Source organism: Anser cygnoides, chromosome 23, assembly GCF_040182565.1.
Source record: "Anser cygnoides isolate HZ-2024a breed goose chromosome 23, Taihu_goose_T2T_genome, whole genome shotgun sequence".
Taxonomy (NCBI): domain Eukaryota; kingdom Metazoa; phylum Chordata; class Aves; order Anseriformes; family Anatidae; genus Anser; species Anser cygnoides.
The window spans coordinates 1,110,636-1,138,589 of NC_089895.1; the positions used below are offsets into that span (position 1 = coordinate 1,110,636).

The 27,954-nt window shown below is 57.1% G+C and overlaps 1 protein-coding gene across 15 annotated transcripts; it reads left to right on the forward strand.

Annotated features, from left to right (window-relative positions):
* The first annotated feature begins 909 nt into the window (after nt 1–909).
* Nucleotides 910–27,928, forward strand: ARHGEF10L (Rho guanine nucleotide exchange factor 10 like). Of its 15 annotated transcripts, none has more exons than XM_048048687.2 (29): nt 910–934; nt 9,547–9,631; nt 9,864–10,049; nt 10,167–10,194; nt 11,215–11,303; nt 11,452–11,535; nt 11,788–11,957; nt 12,385–12,501; nt 13,421–13,529; nt 14,232–14,324; nt 15,228–15,334; nt 15,527–15,604; nt 15,687–15,866; nt 16,060–16,176; nt 16,269–16,361; nt 16,636–16,809; nt 17,587–17,732; nt 18,268–18,452; nt 18,548–18,663; nt 18,871–18,998; nt 19,083–19,183; nt 20,080–20,201; nt 20,471–20,557; nt 20,668–20,897; nt 21,077–21,231; nt 23,041–23,186; nt 25,343–25,517; nt 26,818–26,940; nt 27,028–27,928. In XM_048048687.2, exons 2-29 carry the CDS (start codon nt 9,595–9,597, stop codon nt 27,513–27,515), a joined length of 3,864 nt encoding a protein of 1,287 aa, XP_047904644.2. In that variant the 5' UTR covers nt 910–934; nt 9,547–9,594; the 3' UTR covers nt 27,516–27,928. The 15 variants fall into 15 exon arrangements, with proteins under 15 accessions (XP_047904644.2, XP_047904645.2, XP_047904646.2 ...); XM_048048688.2 differs by lacking the exon at nt 910–934 and adding an exon at nt 1,254–1,336 and having other exon boundaries at nt 9,547–9,627; XM_048048689.2 differs by lacking the exon at nt 910–934 and adding an exon at nt 1,256–1,336.
* Nucleotides 27,929–27,954: the final 26 nt, after the last annotated feature.

The following is a 27,954-nucleotide window of genomic DNA, read 5'->3' on the forward strand; positions in this document are numbered from 1 at the left end:
CAGTGTATGCTGAGTTTTCGGGGGGGGGGTCAGCTCTGTTCTGCCCTCCGCCCCCTGTGAGGTGCTGGGGGCAGGTGGGGCTTGAGGAGCGTTTTGCTGCCATTTTCACAGCTGGAAGATGTGGGGGGGAACAACAAAGATAAAGAAGTGAAAGCATTTAGTGCTATAACCCCCGTTCGCCCAAAAAAAAAAAAAAAAAAAGAAAAACCAACCCTCACAATAGGCATAATTTAAATTTCTAATAACATGGGGCTGTTTGGTTGGTGCACACAGCCAAAGGCCCCATCTTCATCTCGTCCCGGAGAGCTTTGCATCACAACAGGATTTGCAATGATGAAACGGGCAGGATGGTTAACCGGTTAACAAGTATGGGATGGCAGCGGCATTTTGGGGGTGCAGGATTTCCTTTCAAGCTTGTACCCGACAAGCAAACCCAGCTCAGCTGCTTCCTTGTGCCCTTGTGCGGTGCAGTGGGAGGTGGGCTCAAGGAGCAGCGCCTTCATCCAGGGCGATGCTGCTCCATGGTTTCAGCGCCTCCCGTGCAAAAATGCACGGGGGTTTCCTGCAGCAGGTGCCCCAGACTTCCCCAGGAGGATGCCAGCAGAGGGCATCCCCGGCCCAGCTCCATCACTCCCAGTGCACCTCCATAAACACGTATATACACTCATGTGGAGTGATTCTGTGAAGTGCACTCTAAATAAACCCCCTCCCTCCACAAACACCAGTTCCGTCCTGTGCTGCTTACAGGCACGCGGTGCGTTTACAAGGCTAATTCGACTCCAAATATTTAAAGTTCCTTGAGAACGTCTCCGTTCCCGCGGTGCTCAGCCGCACGTCGGGAGGCACGGAGCTGTGTGCACGCCCACAGCACCAGGTTGGTTCGAGTCGTGCTGCTACGCACGCCATAAAGCTTCGCAGGCAGGGCAGGAGCACGGTAGGTGCTGGATCTGCTTGGGAAGGGGTTGCACCGGGCGCTGAGTTTTTGCTTTGGCGTGATTTTCGTTCTGCTCGGCTTTGGTTGTGCACTGTTTTGGCTGAGCACAGTTTTGGTTGTGCAGTTTTGCCTGTGCACGGTTTTGCTCGTGCATGAGACCTTCGTGTTACCAATTATTGTCGCAAATGAGGCATCTGTGCCCCTTGCAGGGGGTGCTGCGGGGTCAGACCAGCTGGGGTCAATAACCATCGATGGGCAAGCTGCTTATTTAAGTGCTGGCCACCCCAGCAAGCAGTTTGCTTGCCTGGTTTTCTTCCAGGTCCTTTCCTGGCTACATGAAGGTCCCTGTCTCTATTGCATCCTTGCAAAATGTCCTCTGGCAGGAAGGATTTGCACACCCAGGTGGATAAATGAAGCCCCTTACTTTTGGCTGGAGCGCGCCCCAGCCCTGCAGCATGGACCTGGCCCTGCTGTGCTCCCTCTGGACCTTTGTGGGTTGAACCCCCCCCACCCCGATCCCAGCCTAGGTGCCAGACCGGACTTTTCTTTGGCAAAGCGGAGATTTTGCTGCGTGCAAGCGGGAGGTGTCCAAAATCTCACTGGGTGCAAGGAGAGCGCCGTGCCTGGTGTGGGGGGGTCTGGGCTGTAGCTGCTTGCCGTAGCCAGGAGCCCCTTGATTTGCAGCATGAACCCAACCAAATTCCTGGTGGAGCAAGGGGGTGGAGGGGTTTATCCAATGTTTTCCCCATCTCCTTCAGGCTTTGCTTTATGTGGTCTTTCCTCTTTTTTTTTTTTCTTTTTTTTTTTCTTCCTCTCCTCTTTTAGTTGAAATTACCGTATGAGGGGCTGCTTGGCTCCAGCACCCCAGGGCGGCCCAGCCCTTTGCCCTGCCCTGTGTGGGTGCATCTGCGGCTGAGTCAACGTGGCTGTGGCACATGCGGGGCTCCCGCCCTGTGCCGAAATGCAGCCGTGGCGCAGGGCTTCACGCTGGGAGGCTGCTCGGGAGGACCGCAGCGAGCAAACCTCCCGCTGCTCCCATTTCTGCTGCCTGCCTGGGAACTGGGGCGTGTGCGGGATCACGCCCTTGGCCGAGCTGTGCCCGTAAACCCCGGCACTGCTGCTGCGCTGACGCACCTCAGCGAGTGTGCCGGGAGGGCTGGAGCCTCTGCGGCTCGGCGGATGTCCGCAGCGCTGTGCAGAGCCCGCTCTGGGTGCGAAGCATCCCCTCTAATTGCACCAGGACCCCTCTCGTTGGTGCTGAGCGCGCCTCCCGTTTGGTAGGTGCATGCAATTCTGCTTGGCTGGCGTAAAGAAACGCGAGCAGCCTGCGGAAGGGCGGGCGTTCGGGGGGGCACTTCGACCGTTTTGTCTTTGCAGAGCTCCTTTTGGGGTGCGGTAGCCGCTCGGTCTGGCGGGAGGACTTTTAAGTCCTTGCTGTGAAGCTTCGGAGGCGGCAGACGGAGCTCTGGACCAGCGCAGCAGCGCCCCGTGCTCAACCCACCGTTGTCTTCTGGGGCTGGGAAGGCCCCAGAAAAGTCACTTCAATTCCCATGATTGGATGCTTTGGCTCTTATCCAGACATCGTGACACCGGGGACAAAGTCCTCTCTGCCGCGATGCTGGGGGCACCGATGCTCCCGTGGGGCCTTGTCCCCCCCCCCCGCAGTGGGTCCTTTCCAGCAGGATTTGGCACCTCTGTGGGCACAAATACCTGGCGGGCAGCGAACAGTGATGCCATTATCTGCACAAAAAGGTGTTTTTTGGCGGCTGTGACGCAGCTCTCAAATCATCCCAAGGGCGCTGGGGATTTTTTTATTTTTTTTTTGTCAGGCTTGTTCATCCGGTTGGGGCTGGGATCGGCCTTGCAGCTGCCGCGTTTGTTTGCAAAGGGGCGTTCTGCAGCAGGGCGAGGTGGCAGCAGCTGGGGTGTGACAGTGGGAGAAGCTTCCTGCGGAGTGGGGAAAATGTGGCCTTAAACACCAATGAGACAGGTGAGGTTGGTGCAGTTTGTAGTGAGGATGTTGTCTTTAAATGCATGCACGTGTGGAGTGGTCTTTGCACTTCTCTAACTTGCGAGGTTTTGGCTGTGTGCTGCTTCTTGGGGAGGGGGGGATCTTTTTTTTTTTTTTTAAATTATTTTTGCTGTTGTGGAGCACGCTGTGAGTGGGTTTTGGTGCTGGGTTTGCAGAGCGACTTCGTAGTGTTTTGCTTGGGGTCCCTCCTTCAGGAGGCATCGCTGTCTGCTCCTAACCCCAGGAGGGGTGGCCATGGCTTGTTTGAGGCTGGGAGGGAAGCATCCGTCTCCTCCCAGCCCTCTGCTGGGGCTGGAATTGGCGCCAGGCACGAGTGGGTGCCCTCGGAACGGGGACAGGGATGGGGCTGCGAATTTGCAACTTCGGTGGGGAAAATCCCCCCAGAGCAGGAACATGGCGCGTCTTCCCTGGCAGGGCAGCGGCTGCGTTTTGGGGCTGCCACCCGCAGCCCGTGGCTCTGGGATAGAAAATTCCAGGAGAAAACCCTTCACACTTGGAAATCCGGGAAGCCCCCCCTGCCGTGCCCCTCTGCCACCCAGGCTCTATTTTGCACGAGCGATGCTGTCAGCAGCGAGAGGGTTAAGAGATCCTGCGTGCAAGGGGTTAAAAGGCAAGGAGGGGGCCAGATCCTGCTGGGGGGGGGGGTGGACATTTATTAGGATTGGGAGCACTGGGGGGTGTAAATCAGTGCTGCTCTGGGAAAAGAGAAGGGGGGGGATGCTGCCCAGATCCCGGCATCCCTTGCTGCCTGCTGCCGCTCCCAGCTGGTGCGAGCCCCGCTGCGGCCAGGATCCGGCCCCGGCCGAGAGGCAGGGACCCGCTGGGAGCCCCCAGCCCGGGGATGGGGACCCCGCTGCATGGCGCGGGTGGGCGCGGGCAGGATTAGTCCCATCGCCACCAGGCTGCTGCACCCGCGCCGCCCCTGCCGGGGCCCTGCTCGGCTGATGCGGACACAAAGCCGGAGGAGACGCGGCCTTCCCAGGTCAGCAGCGACCCTCTCCCCTTCCCTCCTTGCCTCCCACCTCCGTGGCCCACGTCTGCGTACGAGCGCGCCGATACATTTTTGTAGGTTTGTATTTATAGGGTCAAGATGGCCCCTTCTGTGGGGAGGAGGTGGTCTGTTTTCCTCTCTGCTCCGGCCAGCAGTCAGGGCTTTGCGGATAGATGTGAAAGAAAAGCACCTATTATTGTTGTTATTGCTTATAAATATAGGAATTCAGGCTGGGGATGGGAGGAGGAGGAGGATGGTGAGCATCGGCGTGTTGTTGCTGCTGTACAAGGCTCTTCCTGCACCCATTCCAGGTTGTTTTCCTCCCTGTTTTCTGCTCCGTTTGCAAACTGTGGCGATGGTTGCAAACCTTCCTGCGCTTCCCCTGCTCTTTCCTCACGCGAAAACGAAGCTTTGGGGTGCCGAGCACCGACCTGGGGCACCCCTTGCATGGGGGAAAAGTTGAACGTTGCTGTGCTTTGGTGGCGTAATCCAACTGCAGGATTTGCACCCACGCAAATGTGTTTTTTTTTTTTTTCTGCTGTGTCCCTGTGAGTATATTTGGAAGAAAATGCCCCAAACTCTTCTGTGTTTTTTTTTTTTTTTGGCTTTGTTTTCTTGGCAGTCTCAAAACCGCTTGTGTCATTTTTAGTGGCAAGGAGGACTTTTTCTTAACCCCCAACACGTACGGAAAATATTCCTTGATGATTTTGGTGCGTGGTTTGCTGGGAACAGCTAACGCGACATGTCGTGCTTGGTGCTAATCGCACTTTCCTCCTTTTTGTGATTTTTTTTTTTTGGGAGGGGTTTGGACACTGGTTGCATTGGGAGAGAAGGGTGTGCACTGTGGGGATGTGAGGTTTGCAAAGGGGGTAACGTCCCTGCAATGTGTTTTGTTTTTTTTTTTTTTGTCTCCATTTGGTCTTTGTTATGTATAAAGTGTGTTTTAGTGTCCAGTTGGTTGTGAAGGGCAGGTTTTTCCCCCAAAAAGCAGGGGAAGCAGACAAAAAAAAAAAAGTGGAAAAATGCACCCACAGTGCAGAAAAAGCGTCTTACGGTGTGCTTGAATAGGTCTTGGCAAAACGGGTCTGCAAGGGACAGGAACTAAGAAAATTGGAGAGGGTGATCTCGAGTTCATCAGTGTCACCCTCTGACACTGATTTTGGGCACTTTTCAGGCAAAATAAGGGGGAGCAGCAGTGGCCCATGGCGGGAGGAGAGGCTGCTTGCGACAGTGGTGGGAAGTTTTGGTTCAGACTTTGCATGGAGGCAAAGTTCAGAGCTGTTGGGGCTTTCAAGCTGGAAACATTCCTGGGGAGGGGGAAAAAAATAAAATTCTACTAGGTTGTTATTCCTGCTCCTGCCCTCTGAATCCCTTTCCAGGGCAGTTTCATGGTGATGAGCTGGGTTGCTTTGCGAAGCGATAAAGCTGAGATGCAGATAAGCACAGGGTCGGTGCAAACTAAGGCTGCCTTGCTGCTTTCTGAAGCTGTTTGCAAGAAATCTTTGCAGAACAGGCTCTTTTGTGAAATGCCTGCGCCTTCCCGCTGCAGGTCACAGCCAGACCCAAGGCGCTGTTTTTTTTCCCATGGCCTTTCTTTGCCTCGGCATTAAACATAGACAGACCCCAAAATGCCAAACCAGCTCCGAAGAATGCATGGGCTAACTATGTGCCTGCCAAAAAGCCACAAAATGACTTTATAAGGGACATAACTCTGATTTTTATTTATTTTTTTTTTCCATTTGCACTTCTCATGGCGCAGGCTGGATGAGGAATGGATTTTCCGGTTCATCAGTGATGTTGAAAAGCAAAATTAAAAGGAAAGCAGCAGCAGTTCAGTGCCAGGTCTTTGGGTTTTATCTGGAAGCGGGCAGCAGCAGGGATGTTTGCCCAAAAAACCCTGTTCCAAAATGAAAAATTGAGCCACCTCGCTCAGGAGGAACTTTTCCCCCATAAACTGGTGGCTTTTGGCAAGGGCCAGCTGATAACAAATGGCAAAATATCCTTGGATTTGGAATTGTCATTTGGCTGAATTTTGGGGCTAAAAGCCCTTTGGAGGGGCTTTTTTAGGGGAGAAAACTCCACTTTCTGCCTCATTTCATTCCCAGTGCTTGCTCACCTTCCCCTTCTGGCCACCACCACCAACCGCTGCTGGATTGTTGGCCCCAAACCCCCAGATTTGGGCACTTCTGAAGACGCAGGATAACTTTTCCTTGTTGGAGCCCATCTTTCCACCCGATCCCTTAAAAGCTCTGCATTTCTTTCCTTGGAAAGCTGGGACATTCAGCACGCAGCCCTGGAATGCACCGCATGGACCCAGTTAGGGCTTAAAAACCCCTATGCAACTATCATTTCGCCCCCCATACTGCATCATTAATACTTTCCCAGTGGATTGGGGGAAAGATCAACCCCGCGAAGCTCTCTGTGGAAATAACCCAAGTTGCTGGCTTGCACGTGTTTTTTTGGGGTGGAAAACCACCCGGAGGAGAGCTGGGGTGACAAAAGCCAGCCCCGAGGTGGCAGTGGGACGCAGGGAGGAAGCAATAGCGAGGCGGAGGAAACAGCAGTGGATTCTTATTTCTTGCTGTGCCTGATTTGTGGGTGATTTATGGGCCGGAGCTGGAGCACCGCCTGCTTCCCCGGGTGGATATCTGCTCCACTGCCTGCTTTCAGGAGCCACGTTTGGGGTCTCCGGGTCTGGATCTGGCCACCCTTTTGCCGATGCCATCGCAGGTAGTGCTGCGCTGGGGCCGTTTGTAAGGTGGGATTGATGCAGCGGGGCTGCGGAGAGGAGCCAGAGGGATTCCCTGGTTGAATCCCAGCTGCTTTTGTGCATTTCTCAACTTTGGGTTGGAAAAGTGGAAATCTGCTGATTTTTATTTATTTTTTTTTGCTACCTTTCACTGCCGCTTGCGCTTCGCTTCACCTTGAAGCAAAGCCACGCGCCGAGCCGCTCGTGCTGGCACTTGCTGCAGGACGCAGCAACCTGGGAGGCTTTAACCCCCTTTTTTGCACCCCCTGCCCTTGGGAAGGGGGGCAGTGGGGCTTGGGGGGGCTTTGGGGCCGGGAACCTGCCGTGTCCCCAGGCTGGCAGCTGCACTGGCAGCTGGGCCCTGTCGCTCCGCCGCGGGGGCTAAAAATAATGCAATGGAGCAGAATAGGTGCCAGCCCCCCGGGAGAAGGATGCTGCGGCCGGCTCGGGCTGGCTTTAGCAGGTGGCCCTGCTTTTCTGGCTGCAGGGACTTTATTTATATCCGTCTCTGTTTATTTTCCCCAGTTGGGAGGGAGACGGTGTGGCGTTTAAATCAGTCTTTCCAAGGGTTGTCTCAGGATTCTCCAGCATCCCCATCCTGCTGCAGAGCGCGTTCCCTGGCAGGGCAGCTTTCCCCTCCTGCCCCGTCCCGTGGCGATGCATTTTGCCAGCAGGATGTTCCTGCCCCGGTTTTCATTTTTGCTGTGCGCAGCGATGCCTTAATTTCGTTTTATCAAGGCTCAATTAAAGCTCGGGGCCGGCTGGGTTGGAGAGCAGGCGTTCGCCTATTAACTCTCCCCCACAGCAGGCATGCTTGCAGATGGGAAAATAACCAGCCCTGGGACAAATCGGGCAGATAGGAGCTTATGTCAACTGTCAAAATGGTAAGTGACCTTATCCTGCAGCGCCAGTGGGATAAAATCGGGGCCGAGCTGGCTTTGACTGCTGCCTTGGCCGTGCAGCGTGTTGCCGTCCTCCTCCCTAAAAGCAAAAAGCCGCTGGCGTGCCGGGCAGGGGCAACAAGCTCCTGGGTTCCTGGGGCATCGGCACCTCCCCTCTCGGCTTCCCCTTGTGCTCAGGTGGTTTTTAATCCTTTGCGTTTTGGGGGAGCATCGCTGTGGAAGTGTCTTCTCCGTCGGGTCCCCCAGCGGGCTGGTTCGTGGCAGATTTATGGCTCAGCTGGCATCTCATCCATAGGGGTAAGCCTGGAGCTTCCCGCGGGACAAGGTGAGCTTGCGAAAGGGGGAGGCAGGAGAGTCGCCCGCTCCTGCAGCCGCTAGCGAACGCTGATGGGAAGCAGATTAGGTGACATGAGAGCAGCCTGAAAACACGCCTTGGCTGCAAAGCGCTCTCTGTTCCGAGGGCCAGAAAAAGAGTTCAAGGAGGAGAAAGTGTCCCTGGGTCCTCCCTCCGAATAAATCACCCCAGCGTGTTTATGCAGGCGTCGGGCTGCTTGCAAAAGTGGGTAGGAGAGGATATTTACAGCACTGTGGCGGTTGCTTGGAGAGCTCAGGTCAGTGAGGAAAAGAGGATTTTGTTTTTCTTTTTTTTTGTGTGTGTGTGTGTGTGCTGGGAGAAGGCCAGGTGCGTGTCAGCTCAATGTTTGGGGGGGGTTTGCAGCGGCACAGGGCTGCTCTTCCAAGCCCTTTGCTACACGCCGTCTGTCCTTGTGCAACCCCGAGGCTGGGAAGAAGCTGTGCCCGCGCGGGGGAATTGCTGCTGCTGGCTGCAGGAGGTTTGGAGCTTGTTTTGCGGGTTAAATGTGAATTTGGGCGGTGAACATCAATCCTGGGGTGCAAGACCCTGGGCAAGTTTGCGGCGTTTTTCTCACTCTGGTGGTGTGGGTGTTAGCCGAGCCGGTTTCCCAGGCTAAAACACCAAATAATCAATGTTTAAGGTCAGAAGAGGAGGAAAAAGAGTCCCTTGAGATTTCCTTCCTTTTCCTGTGGCGAGGGAGCCTTGGGAAGGTTGGTCTGCTCTGACCTTCCTCATTCCTCCCTCTTCCTCCTCTCCTCCCCTGCCCACCATGGCCGTGCTGTCACCTCCCTGGGGGGCCAGAGGGGAGCAGGAGACCTATAGGAACACCTATAGGAACACCTATAGGTACACCTGTAGGTATGCGCCCGTGTGTGTGTGTGCCTTTGGGGCTGGGGGGCTTGCTGCAGGCCCCCCTATGCTGCAGCTCTCAGGGCTTTGGGGCACGGGGGAAGAAACAGATCCTTTCTTGGGATCGTTTTGGGTCTGCGCATCCCCTGATTCTCACTCCCCTGGGGAATGAGGGTCCCGGCGTGGGGGAAATGTTTGCCTGGGGTGAGTTGGGGTCGGCTCTTCACAGCCAGCTCTTCGGGGCAGGGTGGTGGCATCTGTCGGGCACTGGGTGCTGGGGACCATTTTGCTCTTTGCAGCTTCCTGGGCTTGCCCTGCTGCCATTTCTCTCCTGTGCATCATCCCTCGGGCTCAGGGGTCTCTGCTCCGTCCTTCCTCTTCCTCTCGGTGACCTTTCAGGGCGCCGTGCTGGGCGTCTCGTGTTACCGGAGCGGGTGGGCCATCGATCCGTGCTTTCCAGCCTTTGAGCACAGCTTAGCCCCTTCGGCTGGGTGCTCGGAGCTGCCAGGGATGGGTTTGGCCCTGCAAGGTCGCTGGGCACGGGGTGGATGTGGCAGCGTGCGCTTACACCCGGGACCGGCGTTTGTTTGCTTGTGAGAAGGTTCTGCAGCAGCCAGAGCAGGATTCGTCCCCCCGTGGGGTGCCTGGGGGTCTCTCCACGCTGTCCCCTGTCCGGGGGAGGTCTGGGGGGCTGCTCCCCCCCCTCTGAACCCATCTCTTCTTCCTCCCCGCAGGAAAGGCTCGGGGACGGGCCCAGGCAGAGCGTCCGGACCCCCTGTGCCATGGCTTCGTCCGAGCTGCCCCCCTGCCCCGCAGTAGGTACTGTCACCAGCCGGAGCTGGGTTTTTTGGGGGGAGGAAAGCCGGCCTTGCGCAGGAAGGGGGGACACCGCCCCGTTCCCCACTGGAGCCTCGTAGTACCACCGGACCGTGAGGGGCTATTGCAGGGGTTTTTGGGTGGCGATGCTCCCTGCCATGCCCCACATCCCTCCCTGCTCGCTGGGGCAAATCAGTGCCAGGGTGACGCCGGCTGACGGGGTTCCTGCTCGCAGGTGACCGCCTCGCCCCGGAGGCCCCCGGCGCACCGCCCCACGGCGAGGAGGACCTGGGCGAAGCCTTCGACTTTGAGGACAGCGACGAGGAGGACGACGAAGACTCAGCAGCCGAGGCCGAGCCGAGCAGGGGTGCGGTCCTCCAAGCACCCCCTCGCAGGCGCCGTGCCACCAGCTCCAGCATCGGTGAGGTCTCCCCGGTGTCCCCAGAGCGGCCCCTTTGGGCGGCCGAGCCTGCGCCGTGCTGGCAATGCTGCAAGCTCGGGCACCGACCCAGTTTCTCTTTGCTTTTTCCCTCTGCAGAGGGGCTGGTGCTGGAGACCCAGGAAGGGTAAGTGGGGTTTTGGGGTGGTCTGGGGAGAAAATGCGACTTTGGAGGGGATCACCCTCTCTTTGGCATATCCCAGTCTTGTGCTGTGCCTCAGTTTCCCCATTTTATTCCCATTGCTCACAGCTTGCGAAAGGGGTTGGATGCGTGGGGTCAGGGGCTGAAGCAAGCAGGAGACCCTGGGGGTTTGTGCCCCCCCCCCCCCAAGAATGCAGAGGGTACAGCAAAGGGGCAGCCCCCCAGGGGTGGGGACCCCACACCCAGCCTCGCTGGCGCATCTTCCTCCTGCCCTTGCTGACCAAAGATTCAAAAAAAGCCATTCTGGGGGACTTGGGCGTCCTGCCTGTGTGGGTTGCCTGGACCAACCTGAGCCGTTGTAGCCCTAAAGGTTTGGTCCCCAAGCCCTGGAGGGCGACAGCAAAGCAGCAGACGTGCAGTGGGATGCGCAGAGTCCCCTGCAGGGCCAGACCCACGTGCAGCCATGCTGTCCGTAGGGTCAATATTAATAGCAACCGGTGGCTTTGAGGCTGCAGGCTCCCTGCTGGGGCTTTGCAGGCATCCGGAGGCGAGCAAAAGAGCACAAGCAGCCATCAGCGTTGCTGCCGAGCACGGCTTTTTGCATTTTTCTTTTCTCTCTTTCTTTCTTTCTTTTTTTTAAATTTATTTTAATTTGCGTTGGGGTTGCATTTAACAAACAAGCTCATCCTGCTGCTCCGGAGGTACGCAGAGCCCCCGCGCTTGCATCCCACCCCCTGATTTTGCAGCTCACATTTCTGCTGCCGGAAAGCCGGCGGCATCGACCTTGACTTTAACGCTTTTCTGGCGGCGCGAAACTTCCTCCGTGGGCTGCAGCTGGGTTTGCATCCCGGGCAAGGCAGGGGCTTTATTTTGCTGCTGTGCCCCGAAATGGGGCGTGAGCCCCACGCGCTGGGGGGTGATGGGGTTTGGGGTTTGTACGCATCCAGCCCTGGGGGCTTTGGCACCCCGGGGCGCTCTCTGATGGTTCTTTCGCCCTCCCTGCAGGCTGCCGGCGGGGGTGAGCAATGGGGAGGCTGGTGGGCCCCCCCCTGACAACAGCACCCAGACCTGGAAGAGGAAAAGCAGCCACCGAGGTGGGTTAAAACACATGGGGGGAGTGGAAAAGCACAGCCTGAGCTGAAAAGCCCAGCCTGGCCTTGGGAGCAGGGAACGATTTTGTGGTCCTGGCTTGATTTTTGGGGTCCTGACACGGGTCTGTTTTCTTGCTTCCCCCCCACCAAGGTGAGCGCTTCGAGTTCCCGGCGGTGGAGGACGATGTGATTTACGACGACGTCCCCTGTGAAAACCTTGATGCTGACCAAGACGGTAGGGGCAGCCCTCCCTCCTGGGGCCATCTTTTTGTGGGGGGCGTGAACCCATTTCACAGCCAGGCAAACTGAGGCACCGGGAGGGAAGCATCACAAGCAACGTCCCCGTTCTGCCCCTCTAGAAGGGGCTGCCAAGGGGGGATACAGCAGGAAAACATCCAGGACTGGGGAGGGTGCTGGGTTTGCAAAACCCTGATGTTTTGGGATCCCTGGGGAGGGAAAAAAGCGATGTTTTACCTAAATGTCCCAGGGGCAGAGCGCAGCCTGATCTACGAGGACGTGCAGCGAGGCGAGGGGCCGCGGGCGGGCGAGGATTTGGGCTGGAGCTCCAGTGAGTTCGAGAGCTACAGCGAGGACTCGGGTGAGGAGAGCAAGCCAGAGGCTGAGCCGGCCAAGCAGCGGGCGTCCTTCCAGCCCAAGGTAACGCTGGCGATCCCCTCTGCCTTGTTAGCTTGCTGTTTTAATTCCTTCTTTTTTTTTTTTTTCATGGGTTTCCTGGATATATCTCGCCTAAAGGTCAGGGGCTGCCCTGTGCTCTCAAGCAATACGAAACCAGCACAGCCTCATGAGCTGCTTTTGGATTTTTTTTTTTCTCTATTTACTCTTTTCCTTCCCTTTTTTCTCCCCCATCTGTTGCATCTCGGCATGTGGCTGCAGCTCCCTGCCTTTCCTGTGCTTGCTGCCCTTCCCCGCTCAGACCAAGCTGGATTTCGGGAGCACGCTTCCCTGCGTCGTGCTGCTTTGGGATGGTTTCTCCTCTTGTTTTGGCTGCTTACCTGAATCTCTCTTCTCTGCCCTCTCTCGCATCCTCTGGCTTCTCCTCCCGCCTGGTTTGCTTGGGGCTCAGCTTTCTCCAGACCTGAATAGACTAAAGGAGAGATACGCCAGGACTAAGAGGGACATCCTGGCTTTAAGAGTTGGGGGGAGAGACATGCAGGAGCTGAAGCAGAAGTACGATTGGAAGGTACTGTCCCTCCTCGGTCCTTTCCCGTGGTCCCCTGAATTCCCCGGGGGGGGAGGGGGAAAAAGCCCTTCCGTAGGGATGCGAATGCACCCGGGCTCAATCCAGCCCCTTTTGTCCACCAGCGGAGAAACGGTGCTGCGCTGCGAGCTGCCTCCTGTGTGTCTCGTGGGCATGGGGACATCGGGACATCTCCGCTCCTTGTCACTTTCCCCATCTCGCCTGCATCCCCTCCGGCGGTTACCGGTGTCTGCGTAGAGCAGCTCCCCGTCCCCGATCCGCCCACACCATCCGCTTTTTGGGTTTTTTATTTTTATTTTTTTTGAAGGGGCATTTGGACAAAGCGAGGTTCATCACACTAGATGGATCTGAGAAGGTTTTCCCCGATACGGGGTCGGGAAGGAGATTAAAGGGAGTGGAGCTCCCTGCAGATGTAGAATCTTATTGCAAAGCCTTTCCCTGCCCCAAACCACTCAGGTTGGTAGTTCACGGCCAGTTTACGCTGGGATTTTAGCAACTTGCACTAAAAATGTCGCAATTTCAGGTGTGAAGGGCAAACGCCCCTTTTCCCTCTTGCACGGGTGTGTACAAAACCCCGCTGCGGTGGGCTGGATGCGCTCGTGCCCCTCTCCCCTCCCTCCTCTTCGCTTTCACTGCATGCTCACGCTTTGCCTGCGCCTGCTTGCAAGCTGATGGCATGCGACCGCGTCCCCACGGAGGGAACAGAGGTGCAGGAGCCGACCCCTTCGGTGCTCAGCTGCCTCCCTTCCCTCCTCTTCCTCATCCTCCCCGTCGGCCAGGGCTGGTTTTCTGGGGATAGAGGAGGGGGAGATGCTGAGGGCAGCGTCCCTGAGGGGACGGGGTGGAGGGATGCGGTGCTGCGCGATCTCGAGCACCCCGGCCCCTCTCGCCCCCTGCCCAGATGACCCAGCTGATGAAAGCGGCCAAAAGCGGCACCAAGGACGGGCTGGAGAAGACCAAGATCGCGGTCATGCGGAAGGTGACCTTCCTGCACCGTAAAGAAGCACCAGGTGAGCGGGCCGGCAGCAGGGAGCCCCCTTCGTTGCTTTTGAGAGCCAAAAAAAGCCCTTTTGGAAGCAGTAAAAAAAAAAAAAAAATCCATGTTTTTCATCATGACTCCATATGGCTTCTAGCTTCTCTGTTCTATTTTTTTTTTCCATTTTATGCTTTTACATATATTTTCCCCTTTGCATTCCCAGCTCAATCTGTTCAGCTCCCTCCTCGCCCTTCCCAAAGCACCCAAAGTCCCTCCGCCTCTCTGGGAGCGGGGTGGAGGTGGGGGCACCATGCCAGCACCCATGGGTGTTCCCACTGGGACAGCGAGCGGGCAGGTTCTCCAGGCAGGATCAGTGCCAGGAGCATTGGAACAGTTTAGGAAATGATGAATTTGGGCAGAACTGACTTTTGGGGTGTTTTGTGATTTTTTTTTTGTTGCTCGATCCTACAAATGCTACAGGGTCAGGTTTTGGGGGGGGAAACCCTCTGAAGTGTGGAGATCTCCGCTCATCCTTTCCCTGAAGACGCTTCCACGTCTCTGCTTTGTTCTGGCTGCTGCTTGTTCCCTGCTCTGCCCTGGGATGTGGGAAGCAGCACCGTTTTCTAGACAAGGGGTGAAAATGCAATTGTGTGTGGGGGGGTGGTGGTGGTGGTGGGGGTCCTGCAGCAAGCCCCAGCCCCAGCTCAGTGCCCATAACCCTTCTGCTGCCCCATAGGGGATGGGGAGCGTAGGAGGAGGGCGGCGGAGGTGGAAAAGTTGCCGCCTGCCCCCAGCAGCTCGAGGGGGTTCCTGGAGCATCGCGGGCGAGGTAGGATCCTGCCAGGCGGCCCCCCCGGCTCTGCCGGGCCCCCCCTGGGGATCTGCCGTGTGTGCCCTGGCCTCGCTGCATGGCCCCGTGCGGATCTGTGCGTGCGCTGGGGTGGGAACGTGGAGAAAAAGATGCTCCGAGCATCCCAGCTCCATGGTGCTGTCTTACTGGCGGGGGGGGGGGCAGCAGGAAGAGAGCTTGGGCAGCCCCGCAGAGCTGGCAGCGAGGCGCTGGGATCCTCCCTGCCAAAATTAGGGAAGGAAAAAGGTCACCCGGCTAGCAGCACCCTCCCCTGTGGTTATTTATACGCAGCGGGGATGGGAGCGGGGCGGCGGGGCCGGGGCGGCTGGAGCGGGGCATGAGGCCGGCGCCATGTGGAGGAAGGAGCTGTCCCTGCCCCACGACCCCATGGCCCGCTCGCCCTCCTCTTCCTCAACTGCTTCGGCCTCGGGTAAGGCCCGCTTGGGCGCTGGGAAGCTCGCGTGCCCCCGTTTTCTCTGCCAGGCTGCTTTTAGCTGCTGTTTTTTTCCGCTTCTCCCCGCTCGCTGCCCCTCATGGAGCAAGGACATGGGGGGGGGGTTCCTCAACCCGGGTCGCTTTTTGGGGAGGGTTTGTGCTCCCCCCCGGGGTCCTGGCTCCCTTCTGGCTTGCAGGGCCTGACTCATGCTGGTGTCCGGTGACAGCGGCGGGGCTTGGGGACGGGTGATGCCGGCCTCCAGCTCCGCTTGCAGCTGCGAGCCCAAGCGGAGCCCCTGGAGCATCCCAAGCGCAGCGGCAGAGCCCCCTCCAAAACTGGGGGTGCACCAAGCACCCAGAAGCTTGCAACCCCCCACACCCCCCAAAAAAAAAAAAAAAAGTAAAATAGCTTTTTTTGGTGTTTTTGTGGGTTGCTTTTCCTCACAGGGGACTCAGAGGAGGAGGACACGGGCTTCTTGGAGGTCACCGTCTCGGACATGAAGCACCCACCGCCGGAGCTCGGCCCCATGCCCGCGGGGCTCAGCCCCCAGCAGGTGGGTGCGTGTTCGGGGTCCAGGGTGAGCACTGGCTTCCCCTTCCCCTTTGAGCAACCCAAAATAACAAAGGGCTGAGGCAGCAGAAAGCAGCGACGCCGTGTCAGCAGCAGCAGGGCAGGGGGGGCACTTCTGCATGGGGGTTCTCCCCCCCCCCCAAGTTATTTGGGATGAGCCTGGCGTGCCTTTCAGGTGGTGCGGCGACACATCCTGGGCTCCATCGTGCAGAGCGAGCGCAGCTACGTGGACTCCCTGAAGCGCATCCTGCAGGTGGGGGACCCTGGTTTTGGGGGTCTGGGGGGGGTGGGGGGCGCAGGGATGCGGGATGCTGACGCGCTGCTGTCGCCTGCAGGATTACAGGAACCCGCTGATGGAGATGGAGCCCAAGGTGCTGAGCGCCAGGAAGTGCCAGGTGGTGTTTTTCCGCCTGAAGGAGATCCTGCAGTGCCACTCCATGTTCCAGATCGCCCTCGCCTCCCGCGTGGCCGAGTGGGACTCGGCGGAGAAGATCGGGGACCTCTTCGTGGCCTCGGTAGGAGGGCGGTCGGGTACCGCTGCCCAGCCTCCCCCAGCCCTTTCCCAGCGGTAGCAGGGGGTGGAGGAACCCAGTGACGCAGCCCCACCACGGGGTACCCCCAGCATTGCCCCAAAAAGGCACGAGCCCCCGCAGCCCCATTCTGGGGGGCCTGACGGCACTTATCCTGCCCTCTCCTCCCCGTGCCAAGTTCTCCAAGTCGATGGTGCTGGATGTGTACAGCGACTACGTCAACAACTTCACCACTGCCATGTCCCTCATCAAGAAGGCTTGTCTCACCAAACCTGCCTTCCTCGACTTCCTCAAGGTCAGCGGGTCCCAAGTGTGGGCACACGGGGCTGCTGGTCAGCGTTTGGGGTGAAAACTCCCCTTTTTTTGCTTTTTCTCCCCCCCGCACAGAAGCGGCAGATGGCCAGCGCGGACCGGGTGACGCTCTACGGGCTGATGGTGAAGCCCATCCAGAGGTTCCCCCAGTTCATCCTGCTCCTGCAGGTATGGGTGAGGGGAGCCTGTGCCCATGGGGCACCCGCTTCGCACCCCACTTTGGCAGCCTGGCTGCTGCAGGAAAGGGTTTAACAATGGGCATTTGATTCATTTCGGGGCTGGCAGTCTGCTTGTGGGGCTTTGGGGACTTTCCCCTTTCCCAAGGTGGGACGCTGGGAGGCTTTTCCTCAAAACTCTTGATTTTGCTGGTGTTGCATGCCGTAGCATCCCCATTCACAACCCGACGGGGCTGGTGTCACCCCGGTGATGTTCCCCCCCCCAGGACATGCTGAAGAACACCCCCAAGGGCCATGCGGACCGCCTGTCCCTTCAGCTGGCGCTCACAGAGCTGGAGACGCTGGCGGAGAAGCTCAACGAGCAGAAGCGCGTGGCTGACCAGGTTGCTGAAATCCAGCAGCTCAGCAAGAGCATCAGTGACCGCAGCAGCCTCAACAAGGTTTGTCCTTCGGCCTCGCTGCTCCTCCTCGTCCCCTGGTGACAGGCGGCTTTGGGGCTGGGTTCACATCCGTCCCCTCTGGCTGGTGTTTGCAGAAGTGCTGCGGTGCTGGGGCTCCCAGGAAGGGGTTTCGGAGAAGCCAAGCTCCCGTCTTCCCTGAAAAAATGTCCCTTAGCAAAAGCAAAAATAAAAGCTTCCCGTTTGGAAATTCCCTTCCACCCCCACCCTCCGGCACCAGCCCTCCAGGAGAAGGCTGGAGGGTGAGCCAGGGCACGCTGCTTTTTCTTCTGTCGCTTCCTCCCCTCCATCCATCTGCTTGATTTTGCAACCCCTGATGGAAAACCATGCGTGAAGCTATTGCAACACATCCTGGGCCGTGCTGCAAGCACGTGGTGGCCTCCACGGCCTGTCCCTGTGGCTAGGACTTGGGAACAGAGGGTAAAGGGACTCGGAAGGGGCGGTAAAAAGGGCCGCGGTGGTCCTTTTAGGGCTCTTTGCTCTTGGTGGTGTGAAATGCAGGGCGCAAAGCTGTGGTGCAAAGGGGCTGTGGTGCAAAGGGGCTGCGTAGTGCAGAGTCGGATCATTTTGCACGGCTGTTTCTGTGGAGCTGGGAGCAGCGCATGCCAAAACCGCTTCCTGCTGTTTTAGAGGAGCAAGCCCAAGTTGCAAAGGGAAACCACTCACACAAGCACAATGCCCCCCTCCAAAAACCGGGGGGGTGGGAAGCGGGCAGGACCCCCAGGGCTGAGCCTCCTGCCTGCTCCATCCCCTCTGCAGCTGCTGAGCTCGGGGCAGCGGCAGCTCCTGCTCTGCGAGACGCTGACGGAGACGGTGTACGGTGACCGGGGGCAGCTCATCAAGTCCAAGGAGCGGAAGGTTTTCCTCCTCAACGACATGCTGGTCTGTGCCAACATCAACTTCAAGTACGTGCCGGCCGCCCCGCACCCCGAAATCACTCTGCAGAGTGCTGGCGTGGTCACCCCCCAGCACCTGTCCCCTTCCCCACCTCGGTTTTGGGCTTAGTGGGTTTTGCTAGCTTTACCCCCAAAACTGCTTCTCGTTGTTTTAGAGGAGCGAGCCCCAAGTTTGGGGCTGCTTTGTCCTGAAAGCCTCGGGCAAAGCATCCGTGCCGTGATGCCGTGGGAGCTCCTGGGGTTTGGGGACCTTGTGGCTCAGCTGTTGATGCTGCAAAAGGGGGGAAGGAAGCTCTCTCTGGGCTCCCAGTGATGCTTTTTTATTAACGTTTTCCCCCAATCCAGGCCAGTGAATCCAAGGTAGGCGCTGAGTGTGGTTTGTGTTTGCGTGCCCCACGTTTGGGGGTGCAAGCATGAGCCGGTGCATGCCGTGGGGTTGCGAACAGAGGTCGGCGTCTGCTTTTTGCAAGGGGAACTGGTGGGGTTTGCAGGACGAGCAGCACCAGCTGCCGATTTACTTGCTTTTTGCATCCTCCCTTGGCAGAGGCCAGCTGGAAATTAGCAGCCTGGTGCCCCTGGGCCCCAAATACGTGGTGAAGTGGAGCACGGCCCTCCCGCAGGTGCAGGTGGTGGAGGTGGGGCAGGAGAGCGGTGCCTATGACAAGGACAACGTGGTCATCCACAACGCCGGCGCCAAGAAGCACGCGCCCACCGGGCCGGCCTCGCACAGTGAGCACCCGTCCCTTCTTCTGCGCAGCCCTGGTGGGATGGGGAGCAGGGACTGCTGCTCACAAACCCTGTTTCTCCCCTTCTTCCCCCCCAAGATAAAGTCTACCTGGGGCCGCCACGGCTGTTCCAGGAGCTGCAGGACCTGCAGAAGGACCTGGCGGTGGTGGAGCAGATCACCCTTCTCATCAGCACGTTGCACGGCACCTACCAGGTACCTAAATGCCAAACCGGGGGAAAACTTACCATTTAGGCACAAGCCCCCTTGCTGTGCCTTGGGGAGCTGCAGGGGCCTGTCTGGGCACTCTGATAACCCCATGGGGACCCGTTGCCCCGTTCTAAGCTCCGCAGCATCCCCGTGGCTGAAACCTGGGGATTGAGGCTCCGTGGGGGTGCTTCCCTGAATTCTCGCTTCCCCCAGAACCTGAACATGACGGTGGCCCAGGACTGGTGCTTGGCTCTGCAGAGGATGATGAAGGTGAAGGAGGAGGAGATCCACTCTGCCAACAAGTGCCGCCTCCGTCTCCTGCTGCCTGGCAAGCCGGACAAGTGAGTTCCCAAATGCTTCCGTCCAACCCGGGGAGGGGAGGAGGCTGAAGACGACCCACTGACTGATTTCTCTCCCCACCCCAGGTCTGGCCGCCCCATCAGCGTCATGGTGGTCTTCATCACTCCCAGCCCCCTGAGCAAGATCTCCTGGGTGAACCGTCTCCACTTGGCCAAGATTGGGCTGCGTGAGTAGATGGCTGGGGTGGCTCTTGCTTCTGAAAGCAAAATCTGGGAGCAGAGAGGGGTTGGCATCCTGATGGGAGACTGGTAGCGGGGAAAGTGTTGGACCAAGGCGGTGGGAGTTTTCAGCTGGTTTGCACGCTGGCTGGAAGTGGGAAATGATGGGAATAACGCTTCTCCCTCAAAATGCTTTGCGTTGTGATGCTCTGGGGTGGCATCTCTGGGATGCCCGTTGATGGATCTCAGCTTGGCCTTGTGCTGGTGCTGACATTTCCCCGTTTTTCCATGAAATGGTGCAAATAAACAAGGGGGGAGCCCTTGCTCCTGACACCTCTGTGTCTCTCTTCCTTTTTAACTCCATGAGCCACCGCAGGAAAAAAAAAGAAAGTTTAATGGAAGAAAGAAAAATCATTCCAGCCCAGGGGGGATCTAAGCACTCAAATACGATTTCGAATGATTTTTGATTCTCTTGTTTTTAACAGTTTGTGTTGTTTTTAATCTGGGATGCCTGGGGCATAATCCTGTATCTGCAAGTTAGAAATGAAAACACATTAAAGCCTAATGTGAAGAAACACATTAGTGTTTTTTTTTTCCTCCCTTACATATATAGTGTTGTGGGGGGGGCTTTTCTGCCTCTGCTCAATGCAGTTGCTTCGCCATGCACTGCGGTGAGGTGCAGGAGTTTGGAGAAGGTGTTGGGGTGTGCCCCCGGCCCCCTGCGGATGGTGGTGGCTTGGGGTTGGGAACGTGAGGCTGTGCTGGGCACGGGGTGTTTAATGCGTCCCAAAAGCTGGTGCTGGGGTGGGTGATGTGGCTTCCCCTGCTGCACCCAGGCTTGCTCATTTTGAGGGGGAGCTGGGGGTGTCCTGGCCATCCTCGAACTGCTCTGTTCCCCCCCCAGGGGAGGAGAACCAGCCAGGATGGCTCTGTCCTGACGAAGACAAGAAGAGCAAAGCTCCTTTCTGGTGCCCCATCCTCTCCTGCCACATGTCCGCCTTCTCCTCCAAGGCCCTTGATTTGCAGGTAAAGGCGATGTCCAACCTCCCCTCCAACGCCTGAGTTGCTCCTTCCCCTTCAAGCTCCATTTGTAGGGAGAATGCAGCCTGAAATCCCACGGCGGGCTGGTTGGGAGGGGATGGCTGAGCTGCTTGCAAGGGCAGAAATGGGTGCAATCCATCCTGGCTGGGGGTTAAAAAACAAGGACTGCTAGTTGGGTTTCGGCTGGGTCCTGATTTTGGGGCATGCGCTGCGTACTGTGCATGAGTTGGGATAAATGCATGTGTCTCCTGCAGCTCGGCGCCGCGGTGCACAACCCCGTGCAGTCCTCGCTACTGGGCTTCTCCGCCATCAGCACCTCGCTGCCGCAGGGCTACCTCTGGGTGAGAAAAACGAGCCCCAAAATGGGGTGAAAAGCACCAGGTTTGGGTTGCATCTGTCCTCAGGAACCCATCAGAGGAAAAGTCTAAAAACGGTTTTGTGGTCCCTGCAGGTTGGGGGTGGCCAGGAAGGTGCAGGGGGGCAGGTGGAGATCTTCTCCCTCAATCGCTCGGTGCCGCGGACGGTCAAGTCCTTCCCGGTGGCCTCACCGGTGCTGTGCATGGAGTACATCCCCGAGGCAACTGAAGGGGACACGACGGGGACTGAGGAGACCCGGGCGGGCACTGAGCAGCCCCCTGCAGCACTGCACCCCACTGTTTGCTTGGGACTGCAGGACGGCAGGTGAGCGCCACGGAGGGAAGGCACGCGCAGGGGTGCGTGCGCTTGCGCGCACGCGCTGCTCTTGCAACCCTTCTCCGTGTGCAATTGCTGCAAAGAGCTTTGCACTGAAATTTTATGGCAATGAGGACTGGTACTCCCTGGTCCCCATCCTGCTCATCCGTCTCCCCTTTTCCCGCTAGCATCGCAGTGTATGGCAGCGTGGACACGGGGACGCAGTGCTTGCTGACCTGCAAGAGCCCGGGCATGCAGCCTGTCCTGTGCCTGAAGCACAGCCCCGAGTACCTGTTTGCGGGGCTGCAGGATGGCACCGTGGCTGCGTACCCCAGGAACAACGGTGAGGGCACCCCACTGCACGCAGCACCCCCATGCATGGTTTTGGCTGGGCTTTTTGGTGTGACACCCCAAAAGCAGTGAGCGGGGCACCTTAGGTGGGCTGGCTGCTAAAATAGTGATAGAAGCACCACTTTGTTTTTCCTCTGCTTCTTCATCCTCTGCCTTGCAACCCTGGGGTGTGTGTGGTGGTGGTGTGGACGTTATTTTGCATTGCCAGGATCAGTGGGGTTTGGTTTGAGGGAAAAGTGCAGTGAAAGGTCCCAGTGGCCAGCGAAGGGCTGGTACAGCAGGAAAGAGTTTGCTCGGAGGGTGGCAGCACTTGGGGACTGCTGGATCCTTCCTGGGTGCCCAAGGACCCCTCGGAGCTGTTTGCATGGGGAAAAAAAAAAGTCACCTTTTTGGTGCTATAAAGAGAGCCAGTCCCCACAGAGGGATGATGTGCATGAGCCCTCTGCTTTATTGACTTGATTTGGCTTTTATTGTCGCTGGCTCCAGCTGTGCCAGGTGTTCCAGCCCTGGTGCAGCTTGCTCAGAGCCTTGCTCCTCGGAGGCTTTTCCCAGCTGTTTTTCTCTGCTTCGTCGCTAGAGGGTGGGAAAGGGCCTCAGAAAAGCTGCCCAGGCCCAGCCCGGGGCAAAAGCTCCAGTTTGCTCAGATAACCTGCACAGAGAAGCACCAAAGCTGCTTATGTTGCATTTTTGGGTGCTGTGCACCCCCCTTTCCAACCTAGCAAGCAGGCTGGCAAATTAATGGCGCGGCTTTAATTTCCCCTTCATTGCCCAAATGCATGTGGAAGGCAGCAAGCTGCTAGCAGGGCTTTTTTTAATATCTTATCCCTGTCTTTTGCAAATTTGCACGTGGTGGCACACCTGCTGCATGGCTTTGTTAGGAAAAAAAGCTTTCCTGAAATAGCTTGGTTTTACGTGGAGCTGCGAGCACCGAGATTTGCTCGGTGCAGGGGCTGAGCAACGGCTCGGTTGCGATGCTGACGAGAGCAGAGCTCTGCGCACCCTTGGGCTCTTCAATCTCTCGGATCCTGAAGTTTTGTTTTTTGAAATTGCCGTGGAAGTAGGATGCCCGCGTGAAAGTGAGAGCAATTATCCACTGCAGCCGTCCAGCCTGCTGGAGGGGATGAATTCATGGAAACCCTGGTCGGATGTCTTTCACAGGCACTCCGGTTCGACCCAGCTGAACAGTAGCACTGCAACAGCTGAAAAAAAAATAAATAAAACAAAAGATCATTTTGGGCTTTTCCAGCAAGGAGTGGGTGCTGTTGTTGTGCCTGAGCATTCGTTGCAGGTGGCTGTGCAGCAGTGGCACCGTCAGGCTGTTAAACCCAGATGCTTGCGGCTGCTGAGCCGTTCGCACAGGGGTGCTCCAGAAGGGCTCGGGGTGGATACCGGGGGTGGTGGCTGCCCGTGTGTGTTCCTCCGCTCTGCTCTGTCCTTAATTCTTCTTGCAAAGTTGGGGGGGGAAGAAGACAGCGTGGTGGGGAGGGGTTGTCCGTGTGCCCTGGGCGCTTGGGTGCTGCTCGTGTGGCCCAGGGGTGAGCCCTTGTCCATCTTCCTGCTGGTGGCATCGAGGTGTTGGGGGCATCTGGGGCTGCGTGGGGGGCAAGAGGTGACCCCGGCACCCGAAGGTGACGTCTGTGGGTGGCAGGGATACCTTGTGCTGGCACCTGCTTGTGCGTGCCCATGCCCTGATGGGATTTAAGCCACTAGATGCATGAAAAGATGCTTGTTTTAGTTGTTTTTGCTTCCCCTATGGCTAAGCTTCCTCTCACCCCCTCCCGACCTTTCTGTTCTGCCCTAGCGGGGCTGTGGGACCTGGCTGAGCATCCCACCCGCCTGACCGTGGGCACTGGCCCCGTGCGAGCCCTCCTGACGCTGGATGAGACCGTCTGGGCCAGCTGTGCCAACCAGGTCACCGTCCTCGACGCCTCCAGCCTCCGTACTCAGGTACGGTGGGGGGACACCGAGCGCTGCCAGGACCCCTGCGATGCACCCGGGGTGGGGGATGCGGCGGTGGCTTTGGGGAACTCTTGGTGGGTTGAGCACAAAAGGGTGCGTGTCCAGCACCAGGTGTGAATGCGCGATGCCCAAACAGTTTTTATTGCTGCCTTGCGATGCCTTTTGGTCCCTCAGTGGGTCACAGGAGTCCTGTCCCCTCCGCGAGGCACCAGCAGTGATGCTGAAACCTCTCCCACAGCTGCATAAGCAAGGAATGCTGAATAGTCACTTAAAAAAAAAAAAAAGAAAAAGGGAAAAAAAAACACTTTATCCCACCTTTAATTTTCTCATTTAGTGTCCAAACTTAGTTTGCATGTATTAGCTGTCGTAAATCCATCCTACCAGCAGTGCCAAGGATGAATAATGCATCGGAGGGCTGTATTAGTTTTCTGTCTCCGATCTTATTTATGACAGGAGCCGGCTGGGAATTCTCGCAGAAGAAAAGCGTGGGGGGAGCGCAGGGGGAAAAAGGGGGGGGGCACATCCTGGGTGATGCGGTGTGAATTGGCAATGCAGGGTGGGCATCCCAACAGGGTGTTACAAGGGGGCTGGGGAGGGGGTCCCACCCCTGGGGGCTCAGTGCTGATGTTAGTGTGCAAGCAGGGGGCTGCAGCCCAAATCAGCTTTGATTCCCACCGGGAGCTTGCACCTCCCTGTCCTCTATAACAGCAGCTCTGCAAACCCCCAACCCATAAGTAGCGTTTGGAGAGCTGCGTAACGGGCTCCGGGGTCTGTGTGAATGGGGCCGGCAGCTCGGGAATAAACCATGGGGGAATAAATCCCACGCTGGCTGGGAGTGAGGGGGAGATAACCTAATAATCTCTGTCCGCCTCCATTCTGTGCGAGCTTGTGGGGAGATTGCACTACGCCGGTGCTCTCCAGGGAGGGATCAATAGCTGCTCCTTTCCTTTTAACAAGTCAGTATTTCAAACCCATAAGAAGTGGAGTTGGAGTGTGCGTGTGGAGGTGATTTCAGCCTGCATCGTGCTCACTGCCCCGGTGCGATTTGGGCTCGTTGCCGCGACGTGGAAAGCAGGAGCTGCATTGCAGCAAGACCTCGGGGTTGCAATTAAACAGCAAATCACTGCCCGAGGAAGTGTGCACAGTACATGCCACGAAACAGCCGCTCTCCTCCTGCTCCCAGCAGGATTCGATTTTAACCTCCAAACCTCTCCTTTCACCAGCATCGTCATGCTCCAAAGTCTGCTTTGCTCTGGAACATCCCGTGTCTGCAGGCTCGAGCCGTTCCCAACCTGCCTTCAATGCTAATACCAGTTTTTATGCCTTGCCTGCTGCTTGGGGGATTTTCAGAGAGTTCATTTCATAAAGATGTTTCTGGGTACATAAATCCAGTGCTGCTGGAAGTGTTTGCAGTGCAGTATTCGGGGGTTTGTGAGCTGGGGCTCCTCGCGGGGGCTTGCTGCAGCAGGGAGAGCTGACAAAATAGGTAAATAAGGTGTTGATCAGGATTTTGGATGCGTTGGAGCATATCGGGAGCAGGAAGGGATGGGGCAGCACGGGGAAAAGGTCAAGTTGAGGTTTTCAGCTCTGATGTTTTTGCATCTGAAAGCAGAGATGGGAGATGCAGCAGGGCTGAGAAGGTTGCTCTCCACCTCTGACCTTTGGAGAATCAGCTTTTATACCAAGCAGTAGATATTTTGTTTTCTCTTCCTTTTGTCCAGAAGTTGTTGTACAACAGTGGTCCCCAAACAGCTCTTGTGCAGGGGCTGAGCCTTCGCTTGCTGGTTTTTGGGGCAGGAGGGAAGCAGGAAGGTCTCGTCCCACCTTGGCGTGAGCTTGGCTGGTACATCTAGTCCAGCAAATAGGTCTTTTAAAGAAGAAATAAAACCTGGAGGGTTGGGAAGGGCTCCGTTACCTCCCTAAAGAACCAAGAGGGAGGCTGGTGAGGGGCTGCTTCTGGTGTGCTCTGCTAAAATCAGAGCTGGTGGGGAGGGCCGGGACCTCCAGGTCTCTCCTTTCCCACCTCTGTGGGTTAGCAGCCCTAAAGCAGCTGCTGGAGAGCCCGGTCCTGCAGCAGTTCCGGGAGCAAATGACTTTCACTGGGATTCCTTCTCTATTTTTTCATCTTTGCGGTCTGCCGGCAGCAAACCTTCGAGGCCCACCCGGACGTGGAGGCCAGCGTGACGCACATGATCAAGGCGGGCAGCGGTGTCTGGATGGCGTTTTCCTTGGGCTCCTCCATCCGCCTCTTCCACACCGAGACGCTGGAGCACCTGCAGGAGATCAACATCGCCACCAGGACCACCTTCGTCCTCCCAGGTGGGCTCTTAATCCCGATTAATGGGAGAACTGGGGTGTCCACCCCCCAGATGGTTTTGCTTTGCTTGCAGCCGTGTTGATTTGCAGAGGAATTGTGCTGCAAGGGATTTATCTAGCTAAGGGTGTAAAGTTCAGAGCTTTGCCCTGGAGCTTGGGTCTCCCTTTATAAGCTGCAGGGATGGAGCTGGGGGCAACACCCTGAAACGCCAGGGCATTTTTAGCAGGTGGCTTGGCAGAAAGAAGATCTTGAGAACTCCCAAGCAAAATGCTAACACTTCGCAGAAGGAGGGTGTTCTTAGGCTGCGAGAGTAGGTTTTAGGCTGCAGAAGCTTTGGGATGGGCTCGGACAGGTCTGAGTAGGGTACTGGCAAGGCTGCACGTTGGGCAGATGGAACCCCTTCCCTTCATCCATGCATCCAGTGTTTACACTCCTGCACCCATTCTTGTGTGTGCATCCACACCCCATCCCTGCATCCCATTCCTGCACCCATGCATGCCTCCATGAACCCCATCTTTGCACCACCGTATGCATCCGTGCATCTCATCCTCGTACCCGTTGTCACTCCTGTGCGTGCAGCCATGCACCTCTGCACCCCTGCACCCCCTCGTGCATGCACACCGCAGCCCCACACTCCCCTTTCCCCCCCCCCTTACCCTCCAGCACACTCTCCCCTCCGTGTCTGCCCGTTTGGCTCTCAGCTGCCCCGATGTGCCGAGGAAAGGACGAGGCTCAGCCCTGAGCTTGCAAGGTTGCCTCCCCCTTGTTCCAGCTACAGAACGTCGTAATTGTGTAATTAGTTATAAACGCAATACTCGTGTAAGTCACTCTTTCTTTTTTTTTTTAGGGCATGTTAAAATATTTATCACTTCCTTTTCTTCCTGGGCGAGTGAGCGTTCGGTATTAATGCGTTTTTGAACTCGCGCTCCCTCATCCTTTTTAACTAGACAGGTCATTAATAAAGTCCTCGCAGAGAACTGGAGTTGCATCTCTGCAGATATATTGCTTTGCCGAGTCTGACGCTGCAGCGCTAAGTCTCTGCAATAAAATATTCATTTGCCATTAGAAGCCTCGCTTCTTTTCGCTCCTCGTCCTTCTGTTTTTTATTTATTGATATTTTCGGCATTTTCCCTGCACGGAGATCTTCACGCAAGGGTGGTGCTCAGTTCTGAGGGGGGTTCTGGTGTGTGTCCCCCATGTAAAACTCTGGTGTGTGTATGTCTGGGGGAGAGTTATCCGCTTTGCAGGGGGATGCTGCTGTTGCTAAGCCCTCGCTCACCCCTTTTTTCCCCCTTTCTTCAGGACAAAAACACGTCCGTGTCACCAGCCTGCTCATCTGCCAGGGCTTGCTGTGGGTTGGCACCGACCAGGGCATCATTGTGCTGCTGCCCGTGCCCCGGCTGGAGGGCATCCCTAAAATCACTGGTGAGCACCCCAAAAACTCCCCTGCTCTGCAAGGTGATGCATGCAGCCGTTTGGGCTCTTCTTTAGCCAAATTCCTCTGTTTTGCAGGAAAAGGCATGGTGTCTCTCAACGGGCACGGTGGCCCCGTGGAGTTTTTGGCAGTGGCACTTAGCACCCTGGCCCCCGACGTGCTGAAGGGCAACCAGGAGGAAGAGGAGGGTGAGGAAGAGAAAACCCCGGAGCTGGATGGCCCCCCGCCACGGGAAATGAGGAAAAAAGGGATTTTGCTGCAATACCGCCTACGCTCCACCGCCCACCTCCCCGGGCAGCTGCTGTCAGTGCGGGATGCCCCGGCGGGGACCGGCGGCACCCCGGAGCACACGGAGGAGGACGGCTCCATCTACGAGATGGCCGACGACCCTGACGTCTGGGTGCGGAGCCGGCCCTGTGCCCGTGACGCTCCCCGCAAGGAGATCTCCTCTGTCGCCATCATTTCGGGGGGCAGGGGGTACCGCAACTTCAGTGCCGAGCCGCAGCGCCGGGGCGGCGAGGCTGACAGCACCCTGCTCATCTGGCAGGTCCCGCTGATGCTATAGCACCCTGGGGACCCCCCACCCTCCCCTCCCCCCGGCGCCTACCTCAAATCCACCCATAAAGCTGCCGGGGGGTGGTTGCACCCCGGGTGTGGAACCCCTGTTTATTTTTTTTTTAAGGAGAAACAAACAGAAAAAGAAAAGGAAAAACTTAAAAGTGGACTTTTTTTCCCCCCCCAAACCAGCTTTGTGCATTGGGAGAGGGGGGTTTTTAAACATGGGGAATGGCGACCTCCCTGCGGGCTTTGGAGGCGCTGGGATTGTGCTGGGCTCTGGCCGAAGGCATGTGTGTATGCGTGTTAATATATATAAATATATATATAAATACGGTGTATATTATTACCTGTATAAAGAAGGAATCTGTATATATTGGGGCACTTGGAGATGCAGAAATAAAGCAGAGGTGTGAACATTCATCAGGTGCTGGCTGTGCTGAAATGGG

Bases quoted from the DNA above. Each gene is read 5' to 3' on its own strand.
- ARHGEF10L (XM_048048681.2), top strand. From the start codon at position 1,870: ATGCGGGGCTCCCGCCCTGTGCCGAAATGCAGCCGTGGCGCAGGGCTT. The intron at 12,502-13,420 runs GTACTGTCCCTC...CCCCCTGCCCAG, and splicing joins AGCAGAAGTACGATTGGAAG to ATGACCCAGCTGATGAAAGC. The intron at 13,530-14,231 runs GTGAGCGGGCCG...GCTGCCCCATAG, and splicing joins GCACCGTAAAGAAGCACCAG to GGGATGGGGAGCGTAGGAGG.